The sequence below is a fragment of the Trachemys scripta genome, chromosome 12, assembly GCF_013100865.1.
Source record: "Trachemys scripta elegans isolate TJP31775 chromosome 12, CAS_Tse_1.0, whole genome shotgun sequence".
NCBI classification, from domain to species: domain Eukaryota; kingdom Metazoa; phylum Chordata; order Testudines; family Emydidae; genus Trachemys; species Trachemys scripta.
In genome coordinates, this window is record NC_048309.1 from 1236073 (window position 1) to 1250566 (window position 14494).

At 45.4% G+C, this 14494-nt stretch overlaps 1 protein-coding gene across 1 annotated transcript in view; it reads left to right on the forward strand.

Moving 5' to 3' along the window:
• The window catches only part of CTNNBL1 (catenin beta like 1), a 92698-nt gene that overhangs the window by 33024 nt on the left and 45180 nt on the right, over nt 1-14494 (forward strand). Inside the window, exons 7-10 of the mRNA XM_034787124.1 lie at nt 2594-2685; nt 5459-5531; nt 5761-5819; nt 6895-7043. Of these exons, the coding sequence (XP_034643015.1) occupies nt 2594-2685; nt 5459-5531; nt 5761-5819; nt 6895-7043 (373 nt within the window). The remainder of the gene's footprint in view (nt 1-2593; nt 2686-5458; nt 5532-5760; nt 5820-6894; nt 7044-14494) is intronic.

Here is a 14494-nt window from a genome sequence, read left to right on the forward strand (position 1 = left end):
CTGTTTAATCAATCAAACTTGTAACAATCAGTGCTATTGTCCATACCCTTGATAAATAATTGTGTCCGTGCAATACTGTGTAATGTAATGTAGATCTTTACTAATTGCCTGTCGGAGTGACTAGGATAAAAGAGGCAGTAGCTTCTCCCTTTTTTATCTTGCTGGTAGTACAGCGCTCTGTAAAACATGGACGTTGGACCATGAGCAGGGTTCACGTCACCTGTAGAGCTTTTCCTTTAGGTCTTTTCAGGCAAATTAGGAAAGGAATCAGTGGTGGGGGAACCCAGATAGAGTGGAAATCATTTTACAGGGCATTACTGGAAGAAGTGGTGTGACAGCATCACTGCAGAGGCTCTGAGGTTTTTTTTCCCTAAAGGTCTAAGACAAACTTCTAAGAAGCAGGTAAAGCATCTCTCTATATACTTCCATCCTGGCTTTAACACAGACTGCCATACACTCTTCATTAAGTTGGGGGTAAATCTGGAATAATTCCTTTGACTTCAGAGGAGTTACTTTGGGTTTATATTGGTGTAACTTGGCACCATCGTTTTGGGTCCAGTTGAAGATCCATCATTTTGGGTCCAATCCTGAAGAGATACTTTACATGCCCAAATAAATCTGTTAGTCTTTAAGGTGCCACCAGACTCCTTGTTGTTTTAGTATAGAGCAGTGGTTTTCAAACTTTTTTTCTGGCGACCCAGTTGAAGAAAATTGATGTCTGTGACCTAACAGAACTGAGGATGAGGAGTTTGGGGTGTGGGAGGGGCTCAGGGCTGGGGCAGAGGATTGGAGTGTGGGGGTGAGGGCTGCGCGGTGGGGCTGGGAATGAGGGGTTCAGGGTGTGGGAGGGGGATCTGGGCTGGAGCAGAGGGTTGGGCTGTGGGAGGGGGTCAGGGCTCTAGGCTGGGGGTGCAGGCTCTGGGGGTGGGGATGGGGATGAGAGGTTTGGGGGGCTCAGGACTGGGGCAGGGGATTGGGGCATGGGCTTACCTAGGGCGGCTCGCGGTCAGCGGCACAGCAGCGATGCTAAGGCAGGCTTCCTGCCTGTCCTCGGACCACGCTGTGCCCCAGAAGTGGCCAGCAAAGGTCCAGCTTCTAGGCGGAGGCGCACAAGTGGCACCGCGTGGCTCTTGCCCCTGGGCACCACCTCCCCCTCAGCTCCATAGCCAGTGCTCGAGGCGAGGACAGCGCGCAGAGCCCCATGGTCCCCCCGCCTAGGAGCCGGACCTGCTGCTAGCCGCTTCCGGGGTGCAGTGCGGCATCAGAACAGGTAGGGACTAGCCTGCCTTAGCTGGGCAGCGCCACTGACGGGACTTTTAACGGCGCAGTCAGCAGTGCTGACCAGAGCCGCCACGACCCAGTGCCTGACATTCCACAACCCAGTACTGGGTTGCCACCTGCAGTTTGAAAACCACTGATATATAGAGCAGTATAAACAAGTCATTATCTGTATGAAATTTTAGTTTGTACTGACTTGGCTAGTGCTTTTTATGTATAGAGCTCTGCATATCTGCAGATAGCCGCTGACCATGTTTGTGTTTCGCCGATCGGATGCGGATGCAAATTTTGTATCTGTGCACGTCTCTATTCCTGTAGCCTGTTGCAAAACTAGGCAAATATGTAGATGAGTTGATGTACCCACGGAAGACCTCTGAGTACCCCCAGGGTACACGTCCCCTGGTTGAGAACCACTGCTGTAACAACATTACTTTGGGGGCCCTCAAATTTTGTGCAATGTGGCGACTGTTTTGCAGAATGCTTCCATTCTGTCATCAACTTCCTCTCTCACAGTCGCGTAGTATCCTTTTGGCAACCACAACAATTGCTTCATAACAAATCATATTAGGAAAATAGATATTTTGGTTTGTCTCTTCATGCAAATGAAAACAGTGAGTGTTAGTACCTTGTGACCATCCACGTATGTCTCTGGAGGCCACAATTTGTTAACAACTGAGGTACTGTATTTGCTTATTTTAAATGTTTGTTATTGTTTCTCTGTAAAGCACAGTGCTTAAAGCAAATGAGAGGCTGTTCTCTGAAAAATTCTGTTTCTTTAGAGTAATCCATTAGGTGGGCTCCATTTCATCTTTTTACACACATGCTTCTGTGGCCAGTTCAAATTTGACCTGCAGAACATTCAAAGCTGTGCTGTCAGGGACTTTGGGTACTCAATTAAAGATGTCATTTCTCTGGCTCTGCATCCTTCCTGAGACCTGGAGGAATGTGAGGCTGGAAGTAGGAATCTTTGTTTTGTTCACATCACTGCGTGGGAACTAATCTTTGTAATTCAGCCTTTCCCAGCAGGAGTTGCCACATGGGATGGTGCAGGAACTCTGGCTAGGGATGAGGGAAAGGTAGTTCACAGCTTCTTCAGACTCCCCCTGCAGGAGCTGGTAACGCACGGTCTGAAGATGGATCACTGTGGAAATAAGAAAATTGAGACAGTGCCCTATACCTAGCTTAACTAAGACCTCTAACTTTGAAACAAGAACTGCAGCCCTTGGGAGGACTGAGCAGTGTGGAGCTGGGAGAGGACTGGAGCAGAAATGGAAACGAAATGGGCTCAGGCTATGATCTGTATCTTTCTTGTCAGCGATTGTTGAGAACATGGCAGAGTTCCGGCCCGAGATGTGTACGGAAGCTGCGCAGCAGGGCCTCATGCAATGGTTGCTCAAGAGACTGAAGGTGAGTTTATTCCCCTTTCATCTTTCAATAATAAGCAACAAGCCAGTGACCTGGAAACTGCTGCGCTTGAGGTGATGTCCGGCATAAGTACCAAAGGCCCAGGGCTAGTATTGACTCTTTAATACAGATTTCACAGTCCCTTAAATTTCTCCTTCCCTTCCATTCCCAACACCTGTGAGTGCAATAGATTTCAAGCCTTCCCTCTTCCAGACTGGAAAATGTGCCTCTTGAATTTTTTTGTGGAGCACCAAAAATCAGAAGAACATGCTTTTGTATGCTAGCACCTGTGCATGGGGCTTTGGGAGTCTGTGGGGAAGTGTTCCAATTTGAGTCTCAGGCTGGTAGAGTTTCTGTAATAATTTGTGTTTTCTGAGACTTTGCTTTTCTGTTTGTTTCTCATGTGATCTGTTTGGTAAATATGGCCCTGATCCTGCAATGAGAACCCATGTAGATCAACCCTTCTGCCTGTAAGCAGCCCCATTGATACCAACAGGGCTCTGCGTGGGTGTAGTAGTCCACCCTGGTGTCTGCAATTGCAGGATCGGGGCCTATGTTAGTAATTTTCACTTGTTAAGGCTCCACGCTCCCTTGTGTGTAACTATTAGGATGTGGTGGGGAATGTTCTCTGAATCAGAAGGATCTGTGTTTTGTTTTGATTACACTGTTGCCAAGAAATAAGCCCAGACCATTGGTACCACATGTTAATGTTCTCCACTGCTGTTATGCGCTAGCAAGCACTTGTCTTCTGAGTCACATGTGTTCCTCCTGGTAATGCTGGTGGACAAATAAGGAAAAGACAGCCTTGTTGACTGCTTCTGCAGAAAAACCAGTAGCTGGTAGGAAGGGGAAATAAATAGGTCAGAGGAAGAGCCAAGTACTTAATCCTTTGCATGCCAAGGATTGTTTGCCCAAGACCCACCTTGGGCTGGGTAAGGTTAAGAAGGGTTCAGCATTTGGATGCCCTCAAGGAAAATGCTGAGATGTTGTTAACCTCGAAGAGTCTGTTGAAAACAATGGAGAGTGCATGAAAACATCCCGTCTGAAATAGCAGGTGAGTCTCCCTTAAAAAGGGAGAGTGGGGTGCTGCTGCAGCCAGTGAGTTAACAGCCCTATTCATATGCTGAGGGCATGCTAGTGGTCAAGTCCTTGCCTTTGTGTTGTTCAAAGTTAGCACCTCTAGCAGTGGAGAACCTCCTCCTCTCTCCCCCCTACCCCAGAACACCTTAGTAGTCAAAAGGCAACTGAACCACAAAATATATTCCACCAATTGCATAAGTCTGCAAATGTTCCTCTGTGTCCCTTTCGTAGTTGTTAGCAGAAGTAACCTATAATTTCTGACTGCAGGTGGTAACATAATTATGTTTCTTTTGGCTAAAAACAAAAAAAGTAAAGCTAATTGTATTCCAGGCAGGTATGTACTAAATGCAGACCTACTTTCTGCTATGTAATTACTCTGACAGCTGAAAGACTTAGAAACTTAGGAAAGCAAAATAATCACCACTTGGATTCCCCTGGTTAGTGCAGCCGAACGTGAACGCTGACAGGCTGGCAAGCCTGGTGCTGAAGGCAGGCATTGTCTTCATTCTGACATGTTTTAATTTCTGTGGGGTGTAAGTGCAGTGTGGTCAGGCAGTGTTTGCTCTTGTTTACAGCTGTCATTGTGGGAAGGTGCACACTAATGAAATTTCATTCAGTGACCCTTGCTTTTGGCAATACTTGGCTGATTTGAACGTTTCTGCCACCGCAGACACACGCCTGCCCCCTCCCATTGCTTCAATATTGGATGGGAAATACCTTCCTTGCTTTGTGTGGGCTTTTGGTTCCCTTTTTATTTATTTTTTGGTCAGTGAGTGAGCCTTCAATCTGTTAAGTTGCATTGCAGTCCTCGAGAGCGTGCTGCTGATTTATTCCCCGAACGCATTCAGGCTTCTTTTGAGCCAACCGCGTTATCCCTTTGCATGCAAACAGATGTGCTGGTCCAGGACCACATCGTGGGCTGGGATAAGCATAAGAAGTCTCCGTCCAGTCAGCACCTGCAAGCAGAATCTTGTTTTTCTCAAGAAGTGGCGTTGATGAGTTAGTAGATAGTGCCGGTTCCAGGAGAAGAGAATTAAACCAGTGCCTCAACATGTGGTAAGGGCTCTGTGCTGCTGGAGGTCCTGTCCTCAGGAGGAGACGTAGGACAAAGGCTCTGGCCAAAGGTCTCTAAAGAGACCTGGCTCTTTCACAAGATTAAAGAGATGTGAACTCTGGTTTCCTGACTGTATTCAGGGTGTGTGAGGTCCGTGTTTGCCACTGGGTAGCTTCACTGTGATTCATTTGACCCTAATTCAGTTCCTGGTGAGGTGGGTATAGGTTGTTCACACTGGGGTGAGGATACGTGCGTACAGACCTATGTATAATCTTTATTTCTGTAAGTGGGTATGGAAAATCTGTCAACACATTTCTTCCTATAAGTGCCCAGTGGCAGGCCATGTTCAGCATCCCATTTTGTAGACTTTCCAAGCCCACTGCCAGGCGTACTTGGTTACACAAGCTTTTACCTCTGAGGATATCGGCAGGGATCAGAGTTGATTTGATTGTTGTTTTTAAATCAGTGAGAAGAATTAATTTTTTTCTTGGCACGGAGTCAGATTGTAAGATTATTGCTGTTTGTGTTTTGTTTTAATCGTTGCTCATGTGTTGGGTGATCTGCTTAGCACGTTCTCTACATCAAAATAAACACCCAGAGCAGTGCCCCTGAGGGGTTTCTCATCCTTGTGTTTTCCAACAGGCAAAGATGCCTTTTGATGCCAACAAGCTGTACTGCAGTGAGGTGCTGGCCATTCTGCTCCAGAATAATGATGGTGAGATGCAGCCCTGGTATTGATATTCTGTTAGGATAGGATCCAGGCTTGTTTCAGATCATGACAGCACTCTCCTGCCTCTGGCTTCCCCTTGCTTTCTCTCTCTCTCTCTCTGCAGCTTTTGTACTCTGTCAAGCCGTATTGATTTTGTTTGCTGATGTATCAGTGTTAGACGGCTGTAAAATCTGACAGTTAGCTTCATTTTTTCCTCTCTTTTTTTCCCTTCTAGACAACAGGGAATTGCTTGGGGAGCTGGATGGGATCGATGTGCTGCTTCAGCAGTTATCTGTGAGTAATTCGTTTGCTTCTGGTCTGCCATTGAGAGACTCACTGATTGGGGTTGAAAATAGTGGTGAGCAAAAATAGTAGCAGGAGTGGAACAGATGCTAGGTATTGTTCTGTCTTGGCAGCTTGTATACATTGTTGCATTATAATGCTCACTCTTCAGCACTTTCTTAGTACGTTAGAAACTTCCACTGGGAGCTCTCCCTCCAAGCCCGATGGGGGTTGTCCCCATTTTAGAGATGTGAGTACTGAGGCACGAGAGAAGTTAATGGTTTACCTAAAGCTACATCAAGACTTGGAGGTAAAGCGAGGATTAGAACTCGGGTGCTCCTGGGATCCTCTGCTCAGTGCACTAGACCACATTGCCTATTTGCCCTTTAAGGGGGTTTACTCAGTTTTGTATCCTTAACTACTACTTGTTCGCTGAAGTGAGAGTGACGTGCGTGGGTAAGGTCTAGGCTCAGGCTTATATTTGCTTCACTCAACAACTACTTCTGGTGTTCACTATCAAGGACTGTTCAGCTGTATCATAGTCATTGAGATGCATACAGAGAAAGGTTGAGGAAGAAACTAAGCAAATAACCAGGAGTAAAGACTAGTGACAACAGGGGAGGCCTTGTCTTTGGGGTGCAGAAGAAAAAAATCATAGGAAAAACTAACAATTATGTGGAATTGTTGGGCAGAGATTGGTTGGGAGGAAGTCAGGAATGGCATAAGTGACTATTGAGGGATGCTAGTGGGGTCGTGGTAGGTTGGCCAGGTAGGAGGGTCCCACAGGCCAGATGTGGCCCACAGGCCGTAGTTTGCCCACCTCTGCTCTAATCCCATTTGCTAGCAGCCATTTGGGACATGGCAATAACAGTCAGTCACGCCAAATGGAATGAGAAAGGCTCAGAGATATGGGGGGTAATGCACCGAGAGGGTGGTTGCTACCATCACAGTTGCAGGCTTGTGCAAAATGGTAATTTACAAGTTAAACTCTGAAGTTTTGCCCTGCAAAATGTTAATTTGTGTTTGATGTCAGTGTTCATATGCAACCAAGTAAGGGCTTACATTTTTTGTCCCCTTTGGCATGCAGGTGTTTAAACGACACAATCCAAGCACGGCCGAGGAGCAGGAAATGATGGAGAACCTGTTTGACTCTCTCTGTTCCTGTCTAATGCTGAGCTCCAACCGAGATCGCTTCCTGAAAGGGGAGGGGCTACAGCTGATGAACCTCATGCTCAGGTACATATATCTGACTTCTCGATCTCATTCACACTTAACCACAACACATGCAGCTTGTGTCCAGACACCTCTGTCCTCAGGCTCTGCCTCTTCTCTTCTCCCTCTGTTTTACTTGGGTCTTCTCAGATCCATAACTCCTTTTCCTAAAAAAGCTAAAAAACAGAAAACACACACTCTACTACTACTCACCAGCAACCTCTCTGCCACGAGAGGAGTTGGAAAAATGTCCAGCAGCGTCAACAAGTACTGCCACTAGTGAAACAAATTGGGTGGTGTCTCCCTGCCAGCTGGTTGCTAAATGCACCTGTAATCAATCCAGGTACTAGTTTGGAGAACACATTCCTTTTTGGGTGATACCCCTTTGTCCCAATGCAATATTCCCCTTTGATATAGCCAGAGATTCTTAATGTGCTTGTGTCTCCATCCAGTCCACTCTCTCACATCTGAATATCTCACTGATCTAATCCTCCATCCAGCTCACATTCCTGATAGGTCTGTGGAACAATCCCAGTTCTGAATTTTATGCACAAGAAGTGATTTTTTGGTGAAACGTCCCCTAGTGAGGCATTACTGAGGTAAAGTAGCTTCTGGAAGATGCAAGTATAATTCTGTCCTGGAAAATCAGGTGAAAGAACACTATCGGTCAGTCCACTAACCCACTAAGAATTTGGACTCCTACAAAAACAGACGACAGGTTGTGGGGACCTCTGAACAGCGTGCTTTTTTTGTATCCAGATGTTATCCTCGCAACATTGATTGACCAGATTGGTGGGGTGCTTTAGTGAAAGCTGAGGTGAAACTGCTTTTGGGAAACAGATATAAATGTGCATTTCCTATCCAGGCCCGTTTTGTGTCACACCGTAACTCCCCAGTCCTCCTCCTCCTCTCTTTGCTGGTGAAGCGTATCTGCTCTGAGTTGACTTGGGCTCTGCCCAAGCCTCACAATGGCATGTTGAGTGTGTCTGTCCAGTTCTCCCTGGTGCACTGAGCTGTCTGTGGAGGCTGCTAGCAAATGCCAGTGAGAAATGATGTGTATGGCCGGGTAACGCGCAGCAGTGGGGAACTGAATAAAGAACCAGAAACGGGGATTGTTCAGATAGGAGCGCTGTGTTTTCTTAAGGCTAATTAAAGAAAAGCTCCAAAGGCAAGGACGAGGGGGAAGCCTCCCCCTGCCTCTAAGTTGTTTCTAATACTAAGTGGCTAAGCTCGTCGTGCGGAACTAAATATCTGGAGCACTTGTGCCACGTGGGTGGGAATTACCATTTGGATTTTTAATGGCTTTTTTCCCTTTTTTGGAATGTGATGTTCACCAGCCTCTTCACCAGGATCCCAGCTGGAAACCTATGACAAGGGGAAAATTTTTCCCTTGACACTTTTTTCTTTTTTTAGTGGCCATAAAGGAGCAATGAAGGACAGAGCACAATTAAACCGCCAGCAACATCTGTGTTGTTGCTGCAGTCTCCGAAAGGAGTTGCAGTTTTGGAAATAGGGCTCCTCACCCAGAGTGGTGACAGGGGAAGAGTAGGACTTATCAAAGCTTGAGCCAGGGGTCTGGATCTTCACATGTTAGTCAATGATAAAGGGGACTGGATTGCTTGTGAGGCAGAGCCTTGAACTATTCAAATCCAGCACAGGTTAGCAGCAGCCAGAAGACATTGTCATCTGGCTTTTTAACCTGGCAACAGGAGTTGGTGTTCTGCCTGATTCCTTCTAGACGGATGTTCACATCCCCAAACCACCATCACACGTGGCATTGATTTTTCTCCTTGTTGCACGTTTCAGAGGGAACAGTGACTGGCTGGGCCTGGAGAGCGAACGACTCACCGCTCGCTAAAAGTGGTTCCTGTAGGTCAAGGTTAAGGGCACTGAGTGGGAGCTTTTATTGCTGCCACCTGTGCTGTCTGTTCTGTTCCCTTTCTGTGGGCTGGGAGTCCGACCCTCTCACTAACAGTGAAATAATTACTTCTCTCTTAAAGGATATAAAAGAACTTGAACATACACAGTTCACTCTTTTTGTGCTGCAGGCATGTCCTTTGATTCCCATTTCTAATGCATGTTTCTTAACACCTTTTTGGTATGGGTTTTTTTTTTTTTTAGGGCTGTCAAGCAATTAAAAAAATTAATCCCGATTAATCGTGCAATTAAACAATAATAGAATACCATTTATTTAAATATTTTACAGTGTACATTGCTCACTTTATATTTATTTTTGATTACAAATATTTGCTCTGTAAAAAACCAAAGAAATAGTATTTTTCATTTCAGCTAATACAAGTACTGTAGTGCAATCTCTTTATCATGAAAGTTGAATGTACAAACATAGAATTATGTGAAGAAAAAAACTGCACTCAAAAACAAATCAATGTAAAACTTTACAGCCTACAAGTCCACTCAGTCCTGCTTCTTGTTCAGCCAGTCACTCAGACAAACAAGTTTGTTTACATTTGCAGGAAATAATGTTGCCCTCTTCTTGTTTACAGTGTCACCTGAAAGTGAGAACAGGCATTTGCATGGCACTTTTGTAGCTGGCGTTGCAAGGTATTTATGTGCCAGAGGCGCTAAAGATTCATATGGTCCCTTCATGTTTCAACCACCATTCTGGAGGACACGCATCCGTGCTGATGATGGGTTCTGCTTGATAACGATCCAAAGCAGTGCGGACCGACGCATGTTCATTTTCATCATCTGAGTCAGATGCCACGAGCAGAAAGTTGATTTTCTTTTTTGGTGGTTTGGGTTCTGTAGTTTCCTCATCAGAGTGTTGCTCTTTTAAGACTTTTGAAAGCATGCTCCACACATCATCCCTCTCAGATTTTGGAAGGCACTTCCGATTCTTAAACCTTGGGTCGAGTGCTGTAGCTATCTTTAGAAATCTGCTGTGACAGTGTTCTTAAAACGAACAATATGTGCTGGGTCATCATCCGAGACTGCTATAATATGAAATATATGGCAAAATGCAGGTAAAATAGAGCAGGAGACCTACAATTCTCCCCCAAGGAGTTCAGTCACTAATTTAATTAATACATTATTTGTTTAATGAGCATCATCAGCAAACAAGCATGTCCTCTGGAATGGTGGCCGAAGCATGAAGGGGCATACGAATGGTTAGCATATCTGACACGTAAATACCTTGCAATGCCAGCTACAAAAGTGCCATGTGAATGCCTGTTCTCACTTTCAGGTGACACTGTAAATACGAAGTGGGCAACATTATCTCAATGCTCCCTTATAACATTGTTTGGCAGCCGCTGCTTTGTCCACTGTTTGCAGAAAGACCAGCTCTTTGGAGTTAGCTGGTGGGGGCTTGGAACCAGGGTGGGCCGGCAGCTCCCCTATCAGCTCCCCGTGTGGCAGCTGCCCAGCAGGCTATCAGTTGTCCGGCAGTTCAGCTTTCCCTCCCCCCACTGCCATGTGCTGCTCCTGCCCTCTGCCTTGGAGCTGCTCCCGGGAGCCTCCTGCTTGCTGTTCAAGGGGGGGGGTGGAAAGACGTGCTAATGTAAGGGTGTTCCCTGCTCCTTTACCCCATCCACAGAGCAGGAGGGAGTGGGGACATGACAGGGCTTAGGATGGAGGGAGCTTGCTGTCAGCAGCTGCTGTCTCAACTTGCTGATCTACTTAAAAAGGTAGAGTACTTGGAGTGGGGTCAGTGTACTTAAAGGGGCAATGCGCAACTCTCACACACAAGGTGTGTGTCTCTGTCTCTCTCTGCCATGCTGTCTCCCCTCCCTCCATTCGTGCTGCCTGGTAGAGTGTGAGGCTACATTAACAACAATGTGTTAACCCTTGCGGGCTCTGCCGAGTGCTAGTTCATCATTTAGCAGCAAGGCATTCCCTGGGAAATAGCCCACCCTCTGACTCCACCACCTCAACCAAGCTTCACAATCAGTATTGCTGGGTACAGTATTCAGTTGTTTAAAACTTATACTATGTATATGTGTGTATAATAGTCTTTTGTCTGGCAAAAAAAAATTCCCAGGAACCTAATCCCCCTATTTACATTAATTCTTATGGGGAAATTGGGTTCGCTTAACATTGTTTCACTTAAAGTAGCATTTTTCAGGAACATAACTACAACATTAAGTGAGGAGTTACTGTACACTATATCCACTGGATCCCCTTGGTCCACATGCTTGTTGACCCCCTCAAAAAATTCTAGTACATTGGTGAGGCATGATTTCCCTTTACAAAAACTATGTTGACTATTCCCCAACAAATTATGTTCATCTTTATGCCTGACAATTTTGTTCTTTACTATAGTTTTAACCAGTTTTCCTGGTACTGAAGTCAGGCTTAGTGGCCTGTAATTGCCGGGTTCACCTCTGGAGCCCTTTTTAAAAATTGGCATCACATTAACTATCCTCCAGTCATTTGGCACAGAAGCTGATTTAAATGATAGGTTACAGACTGCAGTTAGTAGTCCTGCAATTTCACATTTGAGTTCCTTCAGAACTCTTGGGTGAATACCATCTGGTCCTGGTGACTTATTATTGTTTAGTTTATCAGTTTGTTCCAAAACCTCCTCTAATGACACCTCAATCTGAGAGAGTTCCTCAGATTTGTCACCTAAAAAGAATGGCTCATGTTTGGGAATCTCCCTCACATCCTCAAGCGTGAAGACGGATGCAAAGAATTCATTTAGGTTCTCCGCAATGGCCATATCATCCATGAGTGCTCCTTTAGCATCTCAATTGTCCAGTGGCCCCACTGGTTGTGTAGCAGCTTCCTGCTTCTGATGTACTTAAAACTTTTTTTGCTATTACTTTTGGAGTCTTTGGCTAGCTGTTCTTCAAATTCTTTTTTGGCCTTCCTAATTATATTTTTACACTTCATTTGCCAGAGTTTATGCTCCTTTCTATTTTCTTCACTAGGATTTAACTTCCACTTTTTAAAGGATGCCTTTTTGCCTCTCACTGCTGCTTTTACTTTGTTGTTTAGCCACGGTGGCTCGTTTTTGGTTCTCTTACTATGATTTTTAATTTGGGGTAAACATTAAAGTTGAGCCTCTATTATGGTGTCTTTAAAAAGTTTCCATACAGCTTGCAGGGATTTCACTTTTAGCGCTGTACCTTTTAATTTCTGTTTAACTAGGGTGACCAGATAGCAAGTGTGAAAAATTGGGACAGGGGGTGGGGAGTAATAGGTGCCTATATAAGAAAAAGACCCAAAAATCAGGACTGTCCCTATAAAATCGGGACATCTGGTCACCCTATGTTTAACTAACCTCCGCATTTTTGTGTAGTTCCCCTTTCTGATATTAAATGCTATGGTGTTGGGCTGCTGTGGTGTTTTCCCCGCCACAGGGATGTTGAATTCAATTATATTATAGTCACTATTACCAAGGGGTCCAGCTATATTCACCTCTTGGATCTGATCCTGTGCTCCACTTAGGACTAAATCAAGAATTGCCTCTCCTCTGGTGGGTTCCAGGACCAGCTGCTCCAAGAAGCAGTCATTTAAGGTGTAAAGAAACTGTATCTCTGCATCCCATCCTGAGGTGGCATGTACCCAGTCAATATGGAGATACGTAGTTGAAATCCCCCATTATTATTGAGTTTTTTATTTTAATACCCTCTCTAAGCTCCCTGAGCATTTCACAGTCATTATCACCATCCTGGTCAGGGGGTCGGTAATATATCCCTACTGCTATATTCTTCTTATTAGAGCATGGAATTACTATCCATAGAGATTCTATGGTACAGTTTGGTTCATTTAAGATTTTTACTTCATTTGATTTTACGCTTTCTTTCACATATAATGCCACTCCCACACCAGAATGACCTGGTCTGTCCTTCAGATAGATTTTGTACCTGGTATTACTGTGTCCCATTGATTATCCTCATTCCACCAAGTTTCTGTGATGCCTATTATATCAATATCCTTATTTAATATGAGGCACCCTAGTTCACCCATCTTATTATTTAGACTTCTAGCATTTGTATATAAGCCCTTTAGAAACTTGTCACTTTTTAGCTGTCTCCCATTACATGATGTAATTGAATGAGACTTCTTTTTCATTTGACTGTTTCTCATCAGATCCTACCTGTATTTTATCCTCTTCCCTCCTCTCCTCCTTACTAGGACACAGAGAATCTCCATCAGTAGATCCTCTCTTAAGGGATGTGTCTGTCCGGCTCCTCCGCACCTGTCGGCTTTCCCCCAGCCCTTAGTTTAAAAACTGCTCTACAACCTTTTTAATTTTAGTGCCAGCAATCTGGTTCCATTTTCATTTAGGGTGGAGCCCATCCTTCCTGTACAGGCTTCCCCTTTCCCAAAAGTTTCCCCAGTTCCTAGTAAATCTAAACCTCTTCTCCCTACACCATTGTCTCATCCACGCATTGAGACCCTGCAGTTCTGCTTGTCTAACTGGCCCTGTGCATGGAACTGGAAGCATTTCAGAGAATGCTACCATGGAGGTCCTGGACTTCAATCTCCTACCTAGCAGTCTAAATTTGGCCTCCAGGACCTCTCTCCTATCCTCCCTATGTCATTGGTACCCACATGTACCACGACCACCGGTTCTTCCCAAGCACTACACGTAAGCCTATCTAGATGTCTTGAGAGATCCGCAACCTTTGCACCAGGCAGGCAAGTCATGTAGTTCTCCTGGTCATTGCAAACCCAGCTATCTATGTTTCTAATGATCAAATCGCCCATTTCTAATACCTGTCTCTTCCTAATAATTGGAGTTCCCTCCCCCAGAGAGGTATCCTCAGTGCGAGAGGATACCATGACATCATCTGGAAGGAGGATCCCAACTATGGGATCATTTCCCTGTGCTCCGGTTGGATGTTCTCCTTCTCTGAGACTTTCATCCTCTTCAACATCACAGAGGCTGTCAGACTGAGGGTGGGACGTTCTACTGTGTCCCGGAAAGTCTCATCTGTGTACCTCTCTGTCCCCCTTAGCTCCTCCGGTTCAGCCACCCTGGTCTCCAAAGCTGGTACACGGTCTCTGAGGGCCAGGCTCCTTGCACTGACCACACACGTACGCCATCTGCCCATAGGGCAGGTAATCATACATGCTGCATTGGGTGCAATTAACTGGGTTGCCCCCACTTCTGACTGCATGCTCTTTATACTCCTGCAGCTGGTTCCTTTGTTGTTGTTTTCTTTTTTTGGGGGGCGGGGGGGAGGGCGGGATTAGCTTAAGTTTGAAGAAGTTTAAGAAAGAAGTTAAGTGTATGTAGTCCCCCCCTTACACCCGCCCAAGGTCTACCAACTCCCAAGTTGTTCTAACAGATGTTTCGTTCACCTGGTGTGGGAGAGAGGAGAGCTAGGTAGGAATGTTCTGTGGCTTGACTCCTGGCTATTTCCAAAGAATGCTATATTCTTTGTCTAGTGCTTCCAAGCATGTTAGCAGGTCTGTATCGCTGGTGTAACTGCTCCGTTAGTGAGATCATATATCCAGAGCTGTCAGACAGTGTGGTGTCCTTCAGCTGAATGGTTAGCTTA